General features: G+C 42.8%; 1 protein-coding gene across 1 annotated transcript in view; it reads right to left on the reverse strand.

Annotated features, from left to right (window-relative positions):
* Positions 1-25,052, reverse strand: part of shb (SH2 domain containing adaptor protein B) — an 86,386-nt gene that overhangs the window by 39,657 nt on the left and 21,677 nt on the right. The window contains exon 3 of the mRNA XM_033018406.1: positions 8,713-8,916. Coding sequence (XP_032874297.1) covers positions 8,713-8,916 — 204 coding nt within the window. The remainder of the gene's footprint in view (positions 1-8,712; positions 8,917-25,052) is intronic.

Consider the following 25,052-nt stretch of genomic DNA (forward strand, 5'->3'; position numbering starts at 1 on the left):
TAAGACAGTGGTTAGAGTCTGGAATGTACTGTCAAGGGCAGCAATTGTCAGGAGCTGATCAAGTACCCGCAAGGTGTAGGAAGGAACTGTAGATCTGGTTTATACCAAAGAGAGACACAAAAAGCTGGAGTAACTCAGTGGGACAGGCAACATCTCTGGAGAGAAGGAATGGGTGACAGTATCAGTCTGAGGAAGGGTCTCGGCCACAAAAGTCACCCAAGTATCTGCAAGGATTTGAAAGAGCATGACAAAGGGTCAGGGGAATGGAAATAACTGGATTGCTGTTACACGAGTCAGAGAAGACACAAATAGTAAATCACTCTCCTTCAATACTAACTTTCGGAGCTTATTTTTAGGTCTGTTAACCTATTTTAACAATATGCAAATATGTCCCTTGAAAGCTTTATTTCTCCAAGGAGAATGTAGCCTCTTCATTCTTTTTATCCATTGAAATTAATCTTTCATTATTTCCATTCTGCAAGTGTGTTAACGTCTTCCTTTATAATCAAAATATTATTTTTACATCTGAGAGATCACCTATAAAAATATTTTCACACATTAATTAGAAAAGTGGGCATTTATCTTAGTGCCCTAAATTCTGCTCAAGAACTATACATGTACTGACTATTACATCTCACGTCTTTCTCCTGAAGCTCATTAAAAAGGTTAATATTGATATAAATGAATTGTAGCTTTACTCATTCAGTCACTCCACTGCGCACCATTTGTCTCCTGTTTCCTTTTTGGAACCTAATAACCCTGCACAAATAGGGTTGTGATCTAAATACAAGAAACTGCTACAGTTGCTCAAAAGGGATTTTGAACAAAACCAACAAAGCCCCAGTCTAGTTAATACCATTTGTATGCAGTATAAATGGTGGCTAACTAAATAATACAGCCACATAGTATTATCTTTATAGGGTTTGACCCATACTCAATTGCGTGGGCTAAAACAAAGAAGAGGAATTTTATTCTGAAGCCATGTTATCGCATCTGTCTCTCTTTTTAAGACTTATGAACTGTTATGCCACCATTAAATACGAGTACTACAAAATTGCTTTAGTTCAAAAGGTCATGTGTGTCTCATTTTTATTGGGAAAATAATTCAATGCAATTACTAACTGAGTGCACTATGAAAATCGGATTACGTGAAGTACATGAAGTCAACATTATCCAGCAGTTTACTATCTGTGAAAATGTAAGCTCAAGGTTGGCCATGGATTACCGGTAGTGTTGCCAAATATTGCGTATTTCTTTCTTGAGATGCCTGGCAAATTCCGTTTGCCATGAAATAGATGCATTTGATGCCTTGTGCTGGCAGGCTGTGAAATTGAGTTTGGAGACACGAGGGTCATGAACGAAAGTTACGAATGTGGGCCAGATCATGGGTTTGAATGGACAACCAGAGCCAGGATTCAGGGAGGACAGACACTAAAGGCTGGAGAAACTCAGCGGGTCAGGCAGCATCTCTGGAGAAAAGGAGTGATGTTCGGGTCGAGACCCTTCTTCAGACTGAGAGTCAGGGGAAAGGGAAACGACAGATATAGGACAAATGAATGGAAGATATGCAAAAAGCAACAATAATCGAGGAAAGGTGAAGCCCACAATGGTCGATTGTTGGCTGTGGTTAGGTGATAACGAGTTATATACACTGAAATTCAACAGGACGACAGCAAAACTAATACGAAGACTAGATGGGGAAGGGTCAGAGTGAGGGGATGCAAGGGTTACTTGGAGTTAGAGAAATCAATATTCATACCACTGGGTTGTAAGGCTGCCCAAGCAAAATATGAGGTGCTGTTCCTCCCATTTACGTTTGGCCTCACTATGACAATGGAGGCGGTCCAGGACTGAAAGACCAGTATGGGAATGGGATGGGGAGTTAAAGTGTTTGGCAACAGGGAGATCACGTAGGCCGAGGCAGACTGGCCAAAGGTGTTCAACGAAATGGTCATCGAATCTGCGCTTGTTCCCGCCGATATATAGTAGTGGGAACAAGGAGGAATGACTGTGCTGGGCCAAGTCTTTGAAAGATATGCTGTTTGTCTATGCCATAAATCCAGCTCTTGTGAATCTGGGGTTTCTTGGCTTTCATTTTCAGTGTTTTATCAGCCCCGACAAATGTTAACTCCAAGATCAAAAAAAATATTGCGTTCAATAAAAGCTTGAAGCATCCTTAACTGGAGAGTGAAATGGGTAAAGATAATATATTGTATGGTGAGATTGCTGTGGTGACAAGTCACTGATGAAGCCATTTGATCAACATGTTAATAAAGGCAGAGAAAAAGAGAGAGAGAAATAAAGTATTTAAAAGCTGTGAAATATTTGGACAGAATTATTGTAAAGGTTCAGCAGATTAGACAGCGTCAGTGGAAAAAAATATCCAAAATTATTTAATTTGACATTAGTTCGAATGAGGTTGTTTCTCAAACTTGTGATGGACAGTGCTGGGAGCCACAGACAGAAAGGTCAGACTTGGAGCAGGATGGAGAATTGATAGGAACTTGGAAACTCAGGTATTCTGTAAAACAGTCACCTCATCTGCATTTAGTTTCCTTAATATAAAACGAAACCACAATGTGAGCCTCCTTAAAAGAATTGAGTAGTTGACTTGCCTTGTAGGTCATTGCCATTCTGCTCTGGATTTATCTTCAATAAAAAAAGAATGGGTGGCCCGAAAAGAGCAGAGATTGGATTTGAATTATTTAAAATATTTACCTCCCACTAATCCGTTTGTTAAAGTTTCACCCATGCCATCTATAAAGTAGAAGGGATACGTTGTGACAAATTCAGCTGAATTTTGCTACAGAGTTATATACCACTGAAACAGGTCCTTTGGCCCAACTTGTCCATACCTTATCTAAGCTAGTCACATTTGTCTCTAAACCTTTCCAATATACAGTATACATCCTTTATATATTGTTAATGTAAAATTAAGTCATTGAACACGACTGGTCTGAAAATGCATTCCCATCAACTTAGCCCAAACCTGGAAATGTCTAAATCCTGCGAGTTATATTATCAGAGGGGATATAACCAAAGCAGTCATCAGTGCATTACAAAAGGAAAATCAATAATGAAGTCACTGAAAATGACTGGTCTGAAAATGCATTCCTGATTAAATCCTACTGTGCCTCAACGACTTCCTCTGGCAGCATACCCACCACCCTGCGTGAAAAAGTTGCCAGTCTTCTATTAAAGTCTCCACACCTCAAGCCTCTTCCCTCCAGTCCTTGATTCCCCTACCCAGGGATAATTTATAACATTTTTATTGTTGTTGCATTCACCCTGGGAAAAATACTTTGTGCATTTACCATATTGATTTGTGATTTTACACACTTCCATAAGATCACCTCAACTTCCTGCATACCAAGGAATAAAGTTCTAGCCTGTCAAACTCCCGCTTGCTCAGGCCCTCGAGTCGTTACAACATCCTTGTAAATCTTCCCTGCACGCTTTCAGCTTAATGGCATTTTTCCTGTAGGGTGGCCAAAACCTAAAATATCAAAGTGCAGTCCCACAAACCCTTTGTCCAACTGTCACATAACACCCCAACTTCTACACTCAGTTCCCTGACTGATGGGATGGCCAGCATGCCAAAAGCCTTCTTTAACCCCCTCTACCCCGACTAGCTGCAATGAATCCTTGAAAAAACAGACATTTCACATTAGATACTGACTGGTGTCAAACTGATGTTTCGGGTCACCCCATCCTTCTCTCCAGAGATGCTGCCTGCCCCGCTGAGTTGCTCCAGCTTTTTGTGTCTATCTTCAGTTTAAACCAACATCTGCACTTCCTTCCCACACATGGTGTCAAACTGTAATTCTGTGTGACTTAGAAAGTGGCGATGCTACTCGTTACATTTGAAAAGGCTGTGGGTGAGGCTCAGGGGGCTGTCCCACTGCGGCGACCTAATTGGCGAGTTTAGAAGAGTTTGCCCTCGATGCATACATGCAGCATGGTCGACACGAGGTCCTAGGAGGTCTTTGGAACTCTTCTTCATGCTCGAGAGTAGTCCCTGTGTACTCGAGGCCTCAGCCAGGTTGCGGCATATTTTTCAACATGCTGAAAAATGCCCGCGAGTAAAAAAAAGTCGCCATGGGGAGAAAATAAATAAATAAACAGATAAATAAATAGATACAAAAAAAAGATCGATTTTTTTTACTCGTAGGTTTAGTCGAAATAGGTCGTAGTAGGTCGGCATGTTATTCGTAGGTAATCGAGGGTAGTCAAAGGTAGTCTTCAACATAGTCGAAGGGAGGTCGAAGGAGATCGAAGGAGGTCGTCTTCACTCTCCACTATTCGGTGTCCAATTATCCCGAAGCTAGTCTTCAACATAGTCGAAGGAGGTCTTTAACATGACACTTTTTCAAACTCCCCTAAACTCTTCTAAACTTGCCATTTAAGTCACCGCAGTGGGACAGCCCCTTAAAGCTTTGGAGTGCAATGCAGAATTTTGGCTCCCTTATCAAAAAAGGGAGAGGACTGCTCAGCCACCCAGCTAACCCTTGATCAAAACTGCAAAATGCAGATGGCAACACTCAACCTCAGTTGGAGTGAAAAGCGCTTAATGTTAAAGTCATTAAAAAGTAACTTAAATATTTAGCTTTATATACAAAAGTAAAAAGGATACTCAGAGTAAGCATCACAAAATGCATTACAGTTCTGAACGACATACGACTGGGTTTAGCATTTCATCTTTAGCTATAACAATCTACCCATGTCATTGATAGGGGTTGTGAGCACGTGCTCCATGTTTCGTTAAGCAGGATACCAGTGTGGTGTACTACTTAACATAATAGACATTCTCAGGAACATCATCAAATAAGATTGATTATCAACTCACATCATGAGTCATTACTCCAAATGGCCAAACGGTTGGTCAATGCTTTATGAAACATCTTAAAAATCAAAAAGAGGGAGAACTGAAAAAGCAGAGCAGAACCTGGCCAGCTGATTTTCTTACATGCAGTTTCAACCAAGATACTAGGAACAGAAGTCACAATAATGAAATACCAATTCAAGAGGAGCAAACTAAATGATCACAAATCTTTCATCAACATTTATTAATGATACATCAGCAAGAAAAGGCACTAAATGCTTGATATACTGTAAAAGTTAAGAGATCACTTCAATACGGATTAATGAGCCGTGCCTACAACAAAAGGCAATAAAAGCAATACCTTGAAGCTATATTTTAGATGATGTTTGACAACTCTCATCAAACAATCCCTACTGGCCCACCTCCAAAGGTTCACCCTCACCTAAACTATTAATAATTGGTCTCCTTCTGCAACCTCCATCCCTCCTCCACCATCATCATTCTCTGGGCGGGGCCCCAGACTTACCTAATTTCCCTTGGGTGTTCCATACAGGTGGAACGCACAAAACAAATGCTTCGTCTTGCACAATGCAAGCATTACTGAATTACCAACTGAAGAATGGTCTCGACCCAAAATGTCACCCATTCCTTCTCTCCAGACATGTTGCCAGTCCCGCTGAGTTACTCCAGCATTTTGTGTCTATCTTTGATTTAAACCAGCATCTGCAGTTTTTTCCTACACCGAATTACCAACAGCAGGCCAATATAAATGCTAAACTCTAGCTGCTTTGGTTCGTTTGAAGGCCCCAACAACGTTCTATCACCACGCACATTTCACAGATTACCAAATACAAGGAAAACTTGACTTGACTTTGCAGCTGGCATTCTGTTATGATTTGCAGCTTGTGTAAAATATCATCAGTGCACAGAATGTTATAATAAGCAAGTGTCCATAACAGCTGAAGAATAAGACTCCTGGCCAAGTGCTTCCCACTCTGTGATACAATTGCATCTACAAAAAGCAGAATGTCTTTAGAACTAGAGATGGCATTGATTCTCTATGCCAGGGGTCCCCAACCTTTTCCGTTCCGTTTACCCCAGGCAACTTTAATAGCACATAACAATGTTATTTCATTTATTTATGAACAACTAATGATGAACAGATCCCAGTATACCAGAACCAAACACAGTCAGTCAATGAGAAAAAATATGTACAAATCCAGAATCAACAAATTTACCCGTGGCTGGGCAAAATGTACCTCCTGGGGGTAAATTTACCCCAGGTTGGGAACACTTGCTCTAATCATTCTAGACACATAGAAAACACTAGAACTGTTTAAAAACTGAAAAAAACTAAACTCAGTGGGTCAGGCAAACTCAATGGGTAGATTGAGATAATTGACCTTCATTGGTAGAAAGGTAGACACAAAATGCTGGAGCAACTCGGCGGGACAGGCAGCATCTCTGGAGAGAAGGAATGAGTGGTGTTTCGGGTTGAGACCCTTCTTCAGACTGATTCATAGTTAGAAATATTTGTAGAAAAACAGAACACCAGCTTTTTTGAAAAGGCTTCCTCTGCCATGTATACCACAAGAAAATATGGCAATGCATTTTCTTTTAAATAAACGAGGAATGCATTTGGCGGAAATTTGATCCAGGTCCCTTGTGTATATGATGGTTCCAGGCACAATGGCAGATGACATAGGTGTGCATAACAGCAGTTGCCATGCAACGCACAAAGTCATTTGCATGAAATTCATACTCCATTCACAAAGGACATGGGCCTTAAAACTGTGAGGGCAGTCCTAGCTGGGGTATTGTGATGTTACATGTAAGCAAAGTGTATTTTATTATTCCACAGTTAAAGTGCTTTCTTTCCCATTGGCGACTGCTGGGGTATTGATCTTCCCTTCAGACAGCCTCCTGTTTAAGTTGATCATCTTTGAGTGTCGTCCCCACCCCATCTGTGATCAACTTCCATTGCCAATGCCCTCCATGGCCAATTGGATCTCTCACCTCACTGAAGCTCTTACACAAAACTGGCTAGCAGAATCTTTTCAATGAGAAAAAACAGGAATAGTTCGGGCTCGAAAAATGTTTAACATTTGCTTAATAACTTTGAAATTCATCAACCAGTGTTCTAATTAATCTTACCATGTTACCTTTGTCCCCCACCCCTAATGTACGTTAAAGTTGAGAAAAAGTTTTTTTTTTAAAAAGCATTTACTACTGCATGGATATATAAATAAGTTCATGGTAGCTCACGGTATGAATTTGAAGGACTGTGTTGCAATCGCACCAACTGAAGTTGGAACAGTAACATTATATTCTATTTTTCAATTCTCTAGCCCAGGGGTCGGCAATCTACGGCGCCCGGGCCGAATGTGGTCCGTAACCTGAAATCATCCGGCCCGCAGGTGGATTTCGTTTCCCCTATTCATCCGGCCCGCCGAGCCCCCGCCCTGAGCGTGGACGAGCGCCCGCCCCGAGCTCTGGCTGTAGGCCGCCGGCATGGCAGCACAACTTTTGTGAACAGGTTTAAGAGCGAACTGCAGATGCTGGAAAAATCGACGGTAGACAAAAATGCTGGAGATACTCAGTGGGTGAGACATGCAAGGATTGCATGAGGCTGCCTCACCCGCTGAGTTTCTCCAACATTTTTGTCTACCTTCTGTGAACATGTGTTTTGATGCCTGCCATCCAGGGCGGGATCCATGTGTACACGTGATAGATGTGGCCCGCCAATCCGTACACAGACATGTGTCCCGGCCCCTATGCAGAACAAGGTTGCCGACCCCTGCCCTAGCCCATAACTGTGATGGTCGGTGTCAGTAGAAAGCAGACCCAAATCACCCTTTACATAATCCCACTCACTCACATGTGTGCACAATCTAAATCCTTGTTATGTCCAGGTTCAGGTTATTTGCACTGGCATGTTCATCTCCTAACACTGGCTTTGTCAATGCCAGGAATCTATGCTTAAGGCAAGATGCTCACTGCTACAAGTTACAAAGGTCTGCAATGAAAAAAAAATGCCACTCAGTTTGAATTGTGGGACTCAAATCCAAAAGTGTCAATAAAGCATTGTCTGATGATAATTCAGCTGCTCACAAGTGATAGGAGCAGAATTAGGCCATTCGACCCATCAAGGCTACTCACCCATTCAATCGTGGCAGATCAATCTCTCCCTCCTAATTCCAATCACCTGCATTCTCCAGATAACCCCTATCACCCTTATTAATCAAGAATCTAGCTATCCCCGCCTTAAAAATATCCATTGACTTGGCCTCCACAGCCTTCAGTGGCAAAGAATTCAAAAGATTCACCACTCTGACTAAAGAAATTCCTCCTCTTCTTCCTTTAATTCTGAGGCTATGACCTCTAGTCCTAGACTCCCACTCCTCTCCACATCCACCCTATCGAAGCCTTTAATTATTCTGTATGTTTCAATGAGAATCCCCCCTCATTCTTCTAAACTCTAGCCAGTACAGGCCCAGTGCCGACAAACAGTCATCATAGGTTAACCCACTCATTTCTGGGATCATTCTGGTAAACCTCCTCTTGATCCTCTCCAGGGCCAGCACATGCTACCTCAAATACGGTGCCCAAAATTGCTCACAATACTCCAAATACAGCCTGACCAGCACCTTAGAGCCTCAGCATTACATCCCTGCTTTTGTAGTCTAGCCCTCTTGAAATAAATGCTAGCATTGCATTTGCTTTCTTTACTACCGATTCTCATTCGAAATTGAACTTGCTGCATGCTCCCGATATTAAGGCTCACAAAGCATTATGCAATGCCACAATATTTGCCATTATCAGATAATTAAATCTCTACCACACTTTCCCACAGCTGATATGCATAAATAAAATTAAACTCGAACACTGACCTGAAAAGGGTGGCACTGTAAGCTTATTCCATTCCCATGGTTGGTCGTATTCATCTGCAGGCCTGGCGTCATCCTGTGGCAACCTGCTTTCTCTCAGGCAACTATCAACACTCTCCGTGTCTGAAGCTGCACCATTCTCTTCAGGTTCATAGGGTGTGTCATACAATTGAATTCCTTTCTTCTGACTCTCTTGCCTGTGAATCTCTGGAACATAAACGAGTCTCATGAGTGTAAGGGAAGAAGCGTAGCAAAGAAAAACAAATCCTTATCAATCAAACTGTTTAAAGTCAATGTATTTTATTGCATGCACCTGTAAACACACAATGCCAAAAAAGGAACCAAACACAGAGTACTTTCTATATTATTTCCCTGTATGATATTTTGGTTAAAGGCTATACAAATTTCATTAGCCGCATTTGTCTCAGCTGTTCCACATTCAGGGCAGCACATTGGTGTAGAGCTGCTGACTTGCAGCGCCAGAGACCCGGGTTCTATCCTGACAACGAGTGCTGTCTGCAGGAAGTTTGTATCCTCTCCCTGTGACCACTTGGGTTTTCTCCATGTGCTCTGCTTTCCTCCAACACACCAAAGACGTACAGGTTTGCAGGATAATTTGGCTTCTGTAGAACTGTAAATGTGCCTGTCCCACTTAGGCGATTTTTTAGGCAACTACAGGCGACTAGTTTGTCGCCACATGTTCGCCGGGAATAGTCTCCTCAGTCGCGCAAAAAGTCGTACCGTCTTTCTGGTCGCCGCTAAATTTTCAACATGTTGAAAATTTTTAGGCGACAGTGGGTTTGACGCCAATGAGTGTAGCTTGACGTAGGTGCTGTCGTAGTTTATCGGCGACCCGCTACGACTATGACAGTCACCGGCAGTTGCCTAAAATTTGCCAAGTGGGACAGGCCCACAATTATAATGGTGGTCGGCGCAGACTCGGTTGACCGAAAGGCCCATTTCCGCACTATATCTCTAATGTCCAAAGTTTATACTGCCCTCTTTCAAAAACAATTCACATAGCACAGTTTAGCACAACAGGTTCTTCAACCCACAATATCTGTGCCGAACATGATGCCACGATCAACTCTTATGTGCCTGCACATAATCCATATCCCTCCATAACAGACATCAATGTGCCTATCCAAAAGTTTCAAATGCCACTATTGTTTCTGCCTCCACCACCATCCCTGGCATTGGGTTTCAGGCACTAAACAACCGTTTAAAAAAAAAATGGCCATGCATCTCCTTTAAACTTTGCCCCGTCCCATTTTAAAGCTGCACCCTCTAGCATTGGATTTGTCCATCCTGGGAAAAAAGATTCTGACTGTATACCCTCTCAATGCCTCTCATAATTTTAGAGAAAACAATGCAAGTCTGCCCAACCTCTCCCTAATCGGCATCATTTCATAAACCTCCTCTGCGCCCTGTCCAAAGCGCCAACATCCTTCCTGCATTGGGGCGACCAGAACAGCACGCTATACACCTAATGCAGCCTATCCAAAGACCCAAAACGCAAAATCGAGGCTTACTGACTCTTATATTCAATGCCCTGACCAATGAAGGCAAGCATCACATGTGCCTTATTTACCAGTCTGTCTGGTGTTGTCACTTTTCTAGGGGTTATGGGCTTGGATCCCAAGATCACCACTCTTCACATCAATGCTGTGAAAAGTCTTGCCATCAATGGTATATTTTCTCCTTGCATTTGACCTCCTGAAGTGCAATAACGACAGGTTGGTTGAAAACCTTAATCTTGCACAAGTTGATTTTAGATCCCGCCCACTCATCTCTTTTCGTGAAGAAGTCGATCAAGTCTCAGAACTCGACCTCCAATGGTGGGGAATACAAGCCTTGTCTGATTCTGTGGAACTACCGAGGTTTGGGTGACCATGGCTCAATGTGATAATCTCTGGTTAAAGAGTTTCCAATTGGATCTGAAAAAGAGACCCACTTCTATGGGAAGTCTGTTGGAGCCAAGATGCATAAATGCAGCAGGAAAATAAAAGAAAAATGTTGGGGTGATGACTGACTTCTTTAACTTTATTGTAAAAACATTGGTCAGTATCATGTACATGAGCTGCAGATGATGCTCACATGCACACATTATGAGACTGAGCTCTGCAGCTGAGGCTGCCCAAGCAAAATATGAGATGCTGGAGAACAGTATGAATATTGATTTCTCCAACTTCAAGTAACCCTTGCTTTCCCCATCTCCCTGTCCCTTCCCCATCCTAGTTCTACTGTCCTCCTGATTAAATATTACTGATTGTATGGCTTATTGTCAGCTTCTCCTCAGCTAACAATGACCCATTCAACATTTCCTTATCAGCCACTTTGATCTGTCATTTTCACACCTTACCCTTCCATGTCTCTAGACTCCCTCTCCCCTGATTCTCAGTCTGAAGATGGGTCTCTACCCAACATTTCACCCATTCCTTCTCTCCAGAGATGCTGTCTGTCCCACTGTTACTCCAGCATTTTGTATCTAACCTCCATTGGGTCAGGTTTGGGAAAGGGTGGTACTCCAAAACACAAAAACAACATTTATAAACTAATAACTATCTTTGTAATTAATCAGATTCCTGTCAAAAGCTAAATATATGTAACTAAACAACTACGGAGAGAACACCTAGCTACTTTTTTTTCACCCACAACTTTCTGCATTCTCAAGAATAAGAGTCCAAATGAGTCAGCGCTGAAATGAGTCATAATATGCCATTGATAATATCAATGTGCCAGGAACCAATTGCAAATCCATACCAGCTGCTCAGCAAAGCATGTAATTATAGCACAGAAAAATAAATTATTGATCATTTGAGAACGTCTTTCTCAAACTTGTCACCTCCACTTCCTTGAAGAATAGCAGGAATAGCAAAACACAATATTTCCAAGCTGCTCTCATGTCACGCCTCGGAACGTGAGGAGCGGTGGTGACTCGCTGCTGCGACTCGACTCCTGGGGCTCGGAGGCTCCAGCAACGCAGCCGCAGGTCCGGTGGACTGGGACATCGGGAGCTCGCGGGTCCGGGGGGAGAAACCGCTTCCCGGAGCTCCCGCAACGCGACTTCTCCAGTCCGTGTCGCGGGGTTGGAATGACCCGGAGCGGGACGTACATCGCCCGGCACGGCTTCATGGCCGTGGGACATTACAGCACCTGCCGGGGGCTCCAACTTCGAGACTTTTAGACCGGGAGCCGGGCCGTAAATCGCCCGGCACGGCCTAAAATGGCCGTGGGACTTATCATCGCCCGCCTGGGGCTTGGACATCGGGAGAGACATGGAGAACAGGGGAGAGAAAAGACTTTGCCTTCCATCACAGTGGGTCCACTGTGATGGATGTTTGTGTGAATTAAATTGTGTGTATGTCTAGGAATTGTCTTTGTTTGTATGGCTGTGGAAACAGAATTTTGTTTGAGCCTCACTGAGGCTCAAATGACAATAAAAGGTATTGTATTGTATTGTATTGTATTGTATGTCACATATTATCCTGACTTGGACATGTTTGCAGTGTTCCAAGGTTCCTGCAGCAATTAAATCGTCCCACGGCTGCCTTCCTGAAAGGGATGGTGCTGGGCACGCTAGGGCAAGCAATATGGCTGCTTACAGCCAGGATATGAGGCTCAGTCCTATCCACGTACCAAACCCGTTATGTCCATGGATGGCCAAATTGATGGACGACTGTTTGTTTGTTTTTCTCAGAAACATCTTAAAAAGCAAAAATGGGAGGTAGGATCTAGAGCTTTGGATCAAGACTATCAAACTATTTACAGCCAACGGTGGTAATAACAAAATTCTGAGACAATTCCCGAGTCCACACAGTAAACGAAGAACTAAGGGCTGTCGTCTGGACAATGCCAAGTCAGAAGCTTCACCTTGAAAATCTATCCTTACTATATTTAATCTTTGACATTTTACTATTAAAAGATTAATAGTCTTGTGCATACATTTATAATGATTGGCTTCATGAAGATAAACTTTAATCTGATAAAAAAGACTGTTAAGTTCGGAAATGTTTTTTTTTTAAATGGGGAAACTTTGAATCAATATCATTATGTTATTCAGTATATAAATAGCATAGAAGTATACATGTTAATGCAAAAGTAGCTGGGGATTAATTAAGACTATATAGTGGATGATTACACCTTCAGACCTGTCAAATATCCCCTGCATCCTCAATGCAGTGCCCTATTTTTTAACCTGCAGACAGATTTGCAAAACAGGTTCCCTTCAGAAAAGTGCAACTTATCTCATTCATGTTAGAACCAGAACCAGCATGTTAAGCACGTTGCATATGCAGGTGGCTGCGGTTTCTTTAAAAAAATTATATTTTTGAATCAAAATGTTCTACAATTGTTACCCCTTTAGATTTCGAAGAATATTAGCATTTTGGTTTTGTTGTATTATGGTTACAGATTTTTAAAGAGCAACGTGCAAGTTAACAATACAATAACTCATGTAATTACAGCATAGAAAAAATAAACTCTTGATCATTTGAGAATATTTTTCCCAAACTCAATCTCCACTTCCTTGAGGAATCGCAGGAATTGCAAGACACATCACCTGAAAGTTCCTCTCATGTCGCATAATATACCGATTTGGACATATTCGTAGAGATTTAAGGCTACCAGTTTTTGGAACCGTCCATCCATCACCACTTCTGGTGCATCTTTCTTACATGAAGTGACTTAGCTCAAAGCAAAAGCCCATCCAAAGGGTGGTACAGTGGCACAGCAGTAGAGCTGCTGCCTAACAGTGCCAGAGACCCATGTTTGATCCTGATTACAGGTGCTGTCTGTGTGGAGTTTGTACGTTCTCCCTGTGATCGCGTGGGTTTCCTCCAGGTTCTGTGTTTTCCTCCCACATTCCCAAGACGTGCAGATTAATAGGTTTTTGTATATTGCCCCTGGTGTGTAGGACATAGAAATAGGGTACAGGTGATTGATGGTAGGTGTTGCCGAAGGGTTTATTTCCACACTGTATCTCTCAACTAAACTATAACTACCTTCCAAAGCACAACTATTGTTGGGCAAGAACTCATCGTGCCATTCAGATCCCCGGCATGATCTTTAGCATGGAAAATTTTATATTGTGATACCACTCAGATGATAATTTTGGCAACATCCTTCTCCCCCATCTCTCCCCAAACAGCAAATTCACTGGATAGTATTTACCCACAGCTACTACTTTCATGACAGAATGACAAGATACAACTTTGCATAACTTAGGTTTCTGTCGGACTTATGTTACTTGCTGAATGCCATTAGCATTAAGTGCACATATCCAAAAGATCAAAAACAAAAGTAACATTGTATGGCCAATTTGCTGTGAACAACAAAATATACGAGCAGATAACACAGAAATTCATCTGTGTTGTGGGAAGTGTACTATAGGTGGTTGTGCAGTGCTATAATCACTCTCTTCCATGGGCCCCTTGCAGTTTACACGCCTAGCTGTACTACTGTGGAGCATGAAAGCAGTCAGTGAACCCACTGCAAAAAAAAAGACTGTACAAAGGAGCAGAGGTTGCAGAAATAGCTATACAAGAGAGTAGCCCCAGCACCAGCTAATGGTGGTTCAGGATAATGTGCAACTCCTTCGTTCACTCATCCCTTCCCATATAAACTGCCACCTCTCGACAAGATTTAACGCTGCAGGTAATGTAATACCTGTCCCTACACTCTCTCTCTCCCCCTCCCCCCCCCCCCCCCCCCCCCTCGCCTCCATACAGCAAATCCCACGTGAGAGAGATTAGCATGCACCTTTTCCAATCTCCTTTACCACACTCAGTGCTCTCCATGTGGCCCCCTTTACATCGGCGACACCAAGCGCAGGCGAAGCGATTGTAGTCCGAACACTTGCACTTAGTCTGCCAAGGTCTGCTGAATCTTCCAATTGCAAACCATTATAATTCCCCTTTTCATTCCCCTACCTATGCACACCATTCTGTCCCGGGCCTCCTCCATTGCCAGCGATGCCACATGCAGACTGGAGGAACAGTCTGACAACCCATTTTAAACAACAATACCGCCCTACCCAACCTCTCTTTCCTGTACCTCTCACATTTCTCCCATCTCATCACTCCTTGCACCTCGCTCCACCATCCACTTCCACCAAAATCCTTCCCTCTGGCTTTATATTTCATTCCATGTCTCTCCTGATCTGACACCATTTTGTCTCCATTTCATCTTTAGCCTTTGTCACTTACTCCAACCATCTGCCTCCACTGATCACTTAGCAGGCTTTGCCTCCACAAGGCTCCACAAGAGAGCACAGCTACACTCTCGCACCCCACACCTCTTTTCTAGCTTTATCTACAATCAATTTCAAGGGACCCAGCCCAAAACATCACCTAACCATTCGCCTCACAGACGTTGCCCGAACGCGAGTTACTCTAGCACAGTGTTTTGTGAAGATCCCAGCATCTACAGTTTCTTCTGTCTACTATCCTTTCTTTAAAAAATAAACATAATTCAGGTATATCAGGCATAATGTCTTTATAAATCAATGCATACTCTCATTGATCAATTGTAAATTATCAAAGTACTTAGTGATTTTATCCTGTTAGATTCTGGTAATTTCCTTAAAGAATATTTAAACTGCAATGTATACAATTTCCAGCTTTCCTCCTCTCACCTAAACAGCAGAAGGCATTTGCATGCAAATCTAGCACAAAGATTGAATATAGATTGACCTTTCAACGTATCAACACAGAAGACCATTCAGACCTTCTACTCAATGCTGATTATTAGAGAATTCCCCACTAATCCCATTCCGTTGCCCTTATTTTAATGTAATCCATTCACTTCCACTTGCCTATCAGCTCCTGATATTTCTACTTACTATATTCACATGAAGTCTAAGAGGTCACCTACAATCCTTCCCATACGAGGTGTCTAATAAAATGTTATTAATGTGTATACAAGATAATTCAGTAGGAGTGTAAGCAAAGAGAACGTTAAAGAAACAAATAAACTCTTTAAAAAACGTCTGCTTAAATATTTACCAAGGGTAAAACAAAATCCAATCTCATCAAAGTTACATGTTCATTCACATATGCATTGCACAATTTCTATGCAGCGAGTTATTTGGCAACAAAGTTCCATTTAAATAATTCTGGTTTCAGCCTATGCAGTTGGTGACTATAGTTTTTGGATGCGACTGAACTCGGGGGAAGCACAATTATTTAGCTGAACTCCTGTTCAAGGAACTACGGCCAAAAAATTCTGGCAACTGGTTTTGTTTCCTTGCCATCCTGCATTTCATTAACATCCTCGCCCTAACCCACATTAAAAGTCATTCTTTAATCGTGACTGTGTGTGCGCTTTCCTTTCCGCAGAACCACATTGTGCAATATCGCTGAGTGATTTTTCAATCCTGATTAAAAAGCCACCAAACTTGTTTAAGCATTTGAATAGAATTCTATGATCTGCAGAAGCAATTCATCTCAGATGCAATTTAGAATAAGTGTATCTTCATATCTAATCAGATATATTATTATCCAATCTTACCCATTGCGTCACCAGCTAAACTCTGAAATGTATGTGAAATTGCTGACCCGCCACTCACATTGAGAACCAATTGTCTGCTGAAGGGCTGTAAGATTTGAAAATGGATTAACACTGTGCAAAAACAGCCAGGATAGATAGGATTGATTCAAACCCAGTGGTGAAAGAATGGTGCATTAAGAAAAATTGATAATGACAAGCTGCATCTGTTGTGAAAGAAACATGTCAGGCCATTAGAAGTAGTTTTGATGAACCTGCTCTGAGCATTTAACGCAGTTTTTGTGTTACAGAGAACATACTGCAACGGAACAGGCACCTTTGGCCCAGCTTGTCTCAGCTGACCATGATGCCAATCCAACTAATCCCATCTGACTGCTCCTTGTTTATATCCATCTATTCTCTGCCTGTCCAGGTGTCCAAATACCTCTTAAATATTACTGTTGTATCTGCTTCTAACACCTCCCCCCAGCAGCATGTTCCAGGCACACATCACTCTCTGTAAGAAAACAAAAATATCCTTTAAGCATTCTCCCTCTCACCTTAAAGTTATGCCCGCTAATATTTGACATTTCCGGCCTAGAAAAAGATATCATCAACTCTATCTGTGATTCTCATAATTTTATACATTTCTATCAGATTGCACCTCACCTTCTAAACTAGGGGAGCAAACTCATTTTAGGTCATGGGCCAGATTGGGTAAAATGCGACTTCATGCGGGCCGGATCAGTTGTGCACGAGTGAATGTCAGTCAGCCAGCCCGAGGCCAGGGGGAGCTCAGTGCCTCCATCTTGTCTGTTTGACAGCAGTTGTCAGGGGCCACCGTTCCCTTGGCAACTGCGGCCCAATCACGGAGCGGAGGACAGGTGCGCCCCTGCAGGCGGCACAGACAGCGGTGGGAGAGAGGGCGGCGAGGGAGTTAGAGCGGCTGCCATACAGATACATAATAAACTGTCGTGAATATACTTTTTTTCCCCCCAAATCATCCCGCAGGCCGGATTGGACCCCGGTAGTTTGACACCCCTGTTCTAGACTGTCTAATCCAAGCACCATCCTGGTGAACTATTTCTGTACCTTCTCTAAAGCCTCCATATCCTTCCGGTAATATGGTAATCAGTACTGCACTCAATATTCCAAATGTGGGCTAACCAAAGTTTTAAGCAGCTGAAACAACTTCCCAGTTGTTTCACTCAGAAACATGTGAAGGCATGCAGACCATATGTCTTCTTGATCATGCTATTCACTTGTGTGCCACTTTCAGTGAGCTATAGACATTCACCCTAAGATGCCAATGTACATTCATGTTCTCAAGGTTCCTACTATTTAATGTATACTTTTCTCATGTAATATCTCACATTTCTCTGGATTAATTGTCATTTCTCTGCCCACATTTCTATTTTTTTTCCTCACTCCATTTCCAAGTGCTGACAGTGTGAACAAATTTGCATGGGAACATTGCAACCTTCCAAATTCATCAAATCTCCAATATGATTTTTCTTTTGGCCTCTGATTATCTGTGATTTTGCCTCAGTTTTGCTCATTCTTCTAGCCTGGCTTGGTTCACAATACAATTGTTAGCAATACTTAGAGTCTCTAACTGTCACAATTACTCAATCGATTTACCTTGCCAAGTACATTCTCTTTCTTCCACCTATCACTCGCACACCATTTTTGCTACTTAAAGCTGTCTTGGTTTTTTTTTTCCCCTTTCCAGTTCTGATGGATTTTTGAATCTGAAACACTAATACAGTGCATCTTTCCACAGATGCTTTGGTACCTGATTGTTTCCAGCATTTAAACAGGCACGGAAATGACAATCAAAACATGGGGGGGGGGGGCACAATTTCTTGGCGGCCGCGCGCGCCTGCACACACACACTCACGCGCATGCGCACACACACACACGTGCGAACTAGGGTCCCGACATGAAACGTCACCCATACTTTAACTCCAGAGAAGCTGCCTGGCCATCTGAGTTATGCAGCATTTTGTGTCTCTCTTAATGTTTGGAGTTTTAAATAATCCTAACGTCAGACGGGAGCGGTGTCCCCAGGCTGGATTTAACGCTGCTTCTCTGCGCTGGTCGTAAGCCTGGGCCATTGTTCCCGTAAGTCCAGGTAGGGCTGGTGAGTTAACAGGCAGAGTTGAGCTGGATTTAGCGCTGCTTCTCCACGCTGGCCGTAAGCCTGGGCCGTCGTTCCCGCAAGTCCAGGCAGGGCTGTAGGTTAACCTGGCGGGACAGGCAGAGTTGAGCTGGATTTAGCGCTGCTTCTCTGCGCTGGCTGTGGGCCTGGGGGCACCTCTCCCGTCTGACTCCTGACGCCCCTGGCCATCCCCGGGCATGGGGGGGGGGGCATTCGGGTGGGGATGGGGATGGTCCAGTGGCAGCGATTGCAGCGCCAGAGACCTGGGATCGATCCAGGTATGTGTCCAGGGCTGCTGAGAGTGTTTTTCGCTTGTGATCTATGACCTGGGCATGCAATTCAAGCATGCAATTCTATGATCTTTGCTCCATGGACGTCTCCCTCCTCCAATCACCGTGCTGAATCATCATGGGTCCACCCCCCATTGCCTGCTGACAGATGTCTCTCTCGTCCAATCGGTGCCCTTGATCATCAGTCCCACCCCCACTGTCTCGCGGAAAGCGGAGATTTCACCGAGTTTTAACGTCCGGATTACAAAATTTGGAGGGGATCGTCCCTCACCTCTCAAAACAGGGGGGTGGGTGGTGTCCGCTGCATTTAGACACAAAATGCTGGAGTAACTCAGCAGTTCAGGCAGTATCTCTGGAGAGAAGGAATTTCTGGATAGAAGGAATAGGTGATGCTTCGGGTTGAGACCCTTCTTCAGACTGGTCTGACTCGTCACAAAATGTCACCCTCTCATTCTCTCCAGAGATGCTGCCTGCCCCGCTGAGTTACTCCAGTATCTTCAGTTTAAACCAGTATTTGCAGTTCCTTCCTGCATATTTCCAGCATTTTCTGTTTTTGCATCACATTTCTAGCATGTACAGTGTTTTTTCCTCCAATATTCGATGATGTCCTGTTACATTTTTGGTTATTAATGTTTCTCAGGGCATTTTCCAGTAATGATCCAGCATAAGGAATTTACAATTGACTGAGTTCTGCAAAAATGAGAGTCCTTAGGAACGCAGGTAATTCACCTGCCATTTTAGGTGGACTATGATTGCATGCATTTCAGCCCTGTCTCTTACATTCTTATGTTAGCTTTGCTATCAGAGAAGGAATCTGTACTTGAAGCTTGAATTTCCTTTTACCCAATTAATTGTCCATCACTATTCATGGCTGAATGTGTCACTACAGCAGAACTTAAATCTGATACATTGGTTGTGTCAATGCCTCGGGTGGCACATTGGCACAGCTACGTCACAACGTCAGAGACTCAGGTTCGATCTTGACTACGGGTGCTGTCTGTACAGAATTTGCACATTCTCCCTGTGACTCCTTGTTCCTCCCACATCTCAAAGACGTGCAGGTTTATAGGTTAAATGGCTTCTGCAAATGTTCCCCAGCAAATGTTCCACAGAACTAATGTATGGGTGATCGATGATTGGTGTGGACTTGGTGGGCCGAGTGGCATGTTTCCATGCAGTATCAACAAAACTAGAAACCAATACTAAAATCATTACGAAAATTAAAAGCCTGCTCTTTCAGAGAAAAATAAATCCCTGTTCTTTTAGTATATCTTTAGTCATCTGCAGTATTGTTTATTGTTTCAGATAAAGGTTCTGCTTTACCTCAAACACCTCATCTAAACCCATTTTAAGCTTGTCTTTAAAATTAACCCCGTTGCCACCTTCATTTTCCTTTGTAGAATCATTCGTTTTTGTTTAGTTTTGAATGAGCTCTATATTTTTGTGGACCTTTCCTTCATTTCCAATCTCTCAGATCTATCCCTTCATCATGTATCTTGGAACTTGATTCCCCAACCCCCTCCACCTCTCCCTCTCCCTCACCTTTCTAGTGCCAATGCAAGTCAATGCACTGAAATGGTAACTTTGGCTTAATCTCCACACATGGTATTTGGTCTGGCAAGCATTCCCAGGATTATGCCGCAAAAATGTACACAATTCGAAATATTTTGCTTTTGTATCATTTGTAGTTCGACATCTGCCATTATCCACGCAATCATCTGGCTCGTTGTATTGTCCGCTTGACAGCATGCAGTTGTTTGTCCAGCAATTTCATTGATCCTATAACACGCTTCAATTACATCAATCTGGACAATGTGGCCTTCAGGCAAAGCTCAATCATGGGTAAAAACAAAAATTACTTTCCACTACTTGAAATAAATTAAAACTGGCAATAAGCTTTCACCATTAACTTGAAATTCTCCTATTATTAAACTTGCACTAAAATATTATTAATAATGTGACAGAAAAACGATTTAGATGATTTTAAAAAATGGTTGTAGCTCGTGTTTCAATTTTCAGTATCAGAACAATATCAGTAATAGATTTACTGTTGCTGAAAAATAAGTGCTTTGCTCAAGGAAAATATCAATGAGCAGCCCTTCCAGGTTCACTACTGATCTGTAAACAAAGCAAGCTGACTGAGCTAATATCATAATGTTTTGTGACTGCACTCTGCATCAGGTAATTTGCATTGACATGTATTATGAGACAGAATTTCAACAGAGACTACTCCACCTGTAATGACATCTGACATTTCTGAAGTTTTATCTTAGGATCATAGAGTTATCTAGCACAGAAGCAGACCTTTAGGCCCAAGTAAACCACTCAGACCAAGTTGCCAACTTGAGCTAATTCCACTTGCCTGTGCCATGCCCATATTCCTCCAAAACCTTTTCTATCCATCTACCTGTCCAAGTTTGCCTTTTAAATGTCATAATTGTATCCACTCCACCATTTCCTCTCTCATCTTATTTCATATGAGCACCAATCTCAGAATCAAAAAGTTGCCTCAAGTCCCTTTAAAAAAAAAAATTACTTCGCACATTAAACCTATGCTGCCAACTCTGGGGAAAATACTGTGGATCTTCACCTTAGCTATGATCTTAATAGTTGTATAAGCCTTTATAAGGTTCTCTCTCAGCTTCCTACACTCAGGGAAAAAAGACCAAGCCTGTCCTTAGAACTCAAACCACAGATTTGGTTTTATCCCCACAAATAATCTTTGCATCCTTTCCAGTTTAATGACATCCATCCTATAGCTCAGCGACCAGAACTGTACACAGTACTCCAAATGCGACCTTACCAAGGACTTGTGTCCAGCATGATATTACCCTCCAACACTCAAACCCTGGCCGATGAAGGCAAGCATGTCAAACAGCATCTCCACCACCTTGCCCACTGGAGTATCTGCACCCTTGGGTTTCTCTATTCTACAACTATCCCCAGATCCCTCCGATTTACTGGACAAACCCTGGTTTGCCTTACCAACTCCTTGCATTTATCTTAATTATATCTGTCATTCCTTAGCCTTTTGGCCAACTTGATCAAATCCCATTGTTCAGTGTTAAATCCACTTGTGTATGCTACCAATATTGACAATAGACAATAGGTGCAGGAGCAGGCCATTCGGCCCTTCGAGCCAGCACAGCCATTCAATGTGATCATGGCTGATCATCCCCAATCCGTACCCCCCCCCCCCCCCCGTTCCTGCCTTCTCCCCAAATCCCCTGACTCCGCTATTTTTAAGAGCCCTATCTAGCTCTCTCATGAAAGCATCCAGAGAACCTGCCTCCACCGCCTTCTGAGGCAGAGAATTCCACAGACTCACCACTCTGTGAGGAAAAGGTGTTTCCTCGTCTCATTTCTAAATGGCCTACTCATTATTAAACTGTGGCCCCTGGTTCTGGACTCCCCAACATCGGAAACATGTTTCCTGCCTCTAGCGTGTCCAAACCCTTAACAATCTTATATGTTTCAATGAGATCCCTCTCATCCTTCTAAACTCCGGAGTGTACAGGCCCAGCTGCTCCATTCTCTCAGCATATGACAGTCCCGCCACCCCGGGAATTAACCTTGTAAACCTACGCTGCACTCCCTCAATAGCAAGAATGGCCTTCCTCAAATTAAGGGACCAAAACTGCACACAATACTCCAGGTGTGGTCTCACTAGGGCTCTGTACAACTGCAGACGGACGTCTTTGCTCCTATATTCAATTCCTCTTGTTATAAGGCCAACATGCCATTCACTTTCTTCACTGCCTGCTGTACCTGCATGCTTACTTTCAAAGACTGATGTACAAGGACCCCCAGATCCCGTTGTACTTCTCCTTTTCCCAACTTGACGCCATTTAGATAGTAATCTGCCTTCCTGTTTTTGCTACCAAAATGGATAAGCTCACATTTATCCACATTAAACTTCATCTGCCATGCATCTGCCCACACCCCCAACCTGTCCAAGTCACCCTGCATTCTCATAGCATCCTCCTCACAGTACACACTGCCTCCCAGCTTTGTGTCATCTGCAAATTTGCTAATGTTGCTTTGAATCCCTTCATCCAAATCATTGATGTATATTGTAAATAGCTGCGGTCCCAGCACCAAGCCTTGCGGTACCCCACTAGTCACTGCCTGCCATTCTGAAAGGGACTCGTTAATCCCTACTCTTTGTTTCCTGTGTGCCAACCACTTCTCTATCCATGTCAGCACTCCACCCACAATCCCATGTGCCCTAATTTTGCCCACTAATCTCCTATGTGGGACCTTATCAAATGTTTTCTGAAAGTCCAGGTACACTACATCCACTGGCTCTCCCTTATCCATTTTCCTAGTTACATCTTCAAAAAATTCCAGATTAGTCAAGCATGATTTCCCCTTCGTAATTCCATGCTGACTCGGACCAATCCTGTTACCGCTATCCAAATGTTCGGCAATCTCATTTTTTATAATTGACTCCAGCATCTTCTCCCCTACCGATTTCAGGCTAACTGGTCTATAATTCCCTGTTTTCTCTCCCGCCTTTCTTAAAAAGTGGGATAACATTAGCTACCCTCAAATCCACAGGAACTGATCCCGAGTCTATAGAACATTGGAAAATTATCACCAATGCATCCACGATTTCTAGAGCTACTTCCTTAAGTACCCTGGGATGCAGACCATCCGGCCCTGGGGATTTATCAACCTTCAGTCCCATCAGTCTATCCAACACCATTTCCTGCCTAATGTGGATTTCCTTCAGTTCCTCCGTCACCCCAGATCCTCTGGCCACTACTATATCAATCTGGATGATGTTGTGAACGTCATTAGTAAGTTTGCAGATGATACAAAATGCCTTATGCCGTGTTTATCCAAGATTACAGTGGTATCTTGAACTAGGAATGTGGGCCAAGAAGTGGTAGATGGAATTTAGCTTGGACAAGTGTGAAGTATTACATTGTAGTAAATTTAACCAGGCCAGGATTTACAACGTTAATAGCAGGGCCCTGGAGTGTGTTGTAAGATAGAGATACCCAGAGTACAAGTACATTGTCCCTTTAAAGTGGCAACATAGGTAGACAGGGTGGTGAAGGCAGTGTTTGAAAACTTGCCTTTGGTTGTTACGGTAACGAGTACAGGAGTTGGGATGCTATGTTGCTGTTAGTTTAATTGCATGGAAATCTGGTCACCCTGCTGCAGGAAAGCTGTCATTATGTTAGAAAGAGTGTACAAAAGATTCATATGGATGTTACCAGGACTGGAGGGCCTGAGTTATATGGAGCAACATTTTCCACACAGAAGCTGGTGGGTATATCGGAGCTGCACAGGCAGATACTATTACAATGTTTAAAATATATTTTGATAACTGCATGGATAGAAAAACTGAGGGATATGGGACAAATGCAGGCAGATAGGACTAGATCAGATAGACATCTGGATTGGCACAGATGAGTTTGGTTGAAAGACCTATTTCGATGTGGTGTAACTCAATAACAGCAACTAGTTTTCAAGAGATTAATATTTAGTATGTTCCGCCATCTGTTTTTTTGCACAACACGTTTTAAACAACAGGTCATGATATTTTGGTTGATTTTTAGAGTTAAGGAGTTGTGACAACATTTATATCAAGGTCTCTGGCAATAAAATATGAATGGCCGTTGGCTCCTAGATTCTTCAAGTGTAAGATCCAAGATACAATGGCATTTGTGACATTTCTATTTAGTGACATCCATCAGTTCTGATATTGTTCTGTTCACATTGATCAAAATCCTGTTAGTGACAGGCCAGTCAAGAAGCCCACTTTCAATATCAGTTAATTTAACCAAGCAAGAGCTGTAACAAAGGAAGAATAAAGAGCTATATATTCAAGTCTGCTTATTCACCAAGTTTGATGAGATTGCATACAGTGAAGAAAGGAACGACAGATGCTGGTTTAAACCGAAGATAGACACAACATGCTGGAGTAACTCAGCAGGACAGGCAGCATCTCTGGAGAGAAGGAATGGGCGACATTTCCCATGTCGCGTCCCTTCTTCAGTCTCGACCCGAAACATCACCCATTCCTTCTCTCCAGAGATGCTGCCTGTCCCGCTGAGTTACCCCAGCATTTTGTGTCTATCTTTTGCATATAGTGAAGATGGGGAGTAAAGTTCAAAAGGGATAATTAAAGATGGAGTGAACAAAATTGTGACAGATAGTGTTAAGTATAATGAGGTCTACAGTTATCCACTCTGATCCCAAGGAAAATGGACCAGAATTTTTTAAAAAAGTCATAAAGTCTTACTGCATGGAAACAAGCCCTTCGGCCCAACTTGCCCACATCGGCCAACATGTCCCAGCTACACTGCTCCCTGCCTGCATTTGGCCCATATCCCTCTAAACCTGTCTTAACATGTACATGTCTAAATGTTTCTTAAAAGATGCGACAGTCCCTG

This window comes from Amblyraja radiata, chromosome 3 (assembly GCF_010909765.2).
Source record: "Amblyraja radiata isolate CabotCenter1 chromosome 3, sAmbRad1.1.pri, whole genome shotgun sequence".
In the NCBI taxonomy this organism is placed as follows: domain Eukaryota; kingdom Metazoa; phylum Chordata; class Chondrichthyes; order Rajiformes; family Rajidae; genus Amblyraja; species Amblyraja radiata.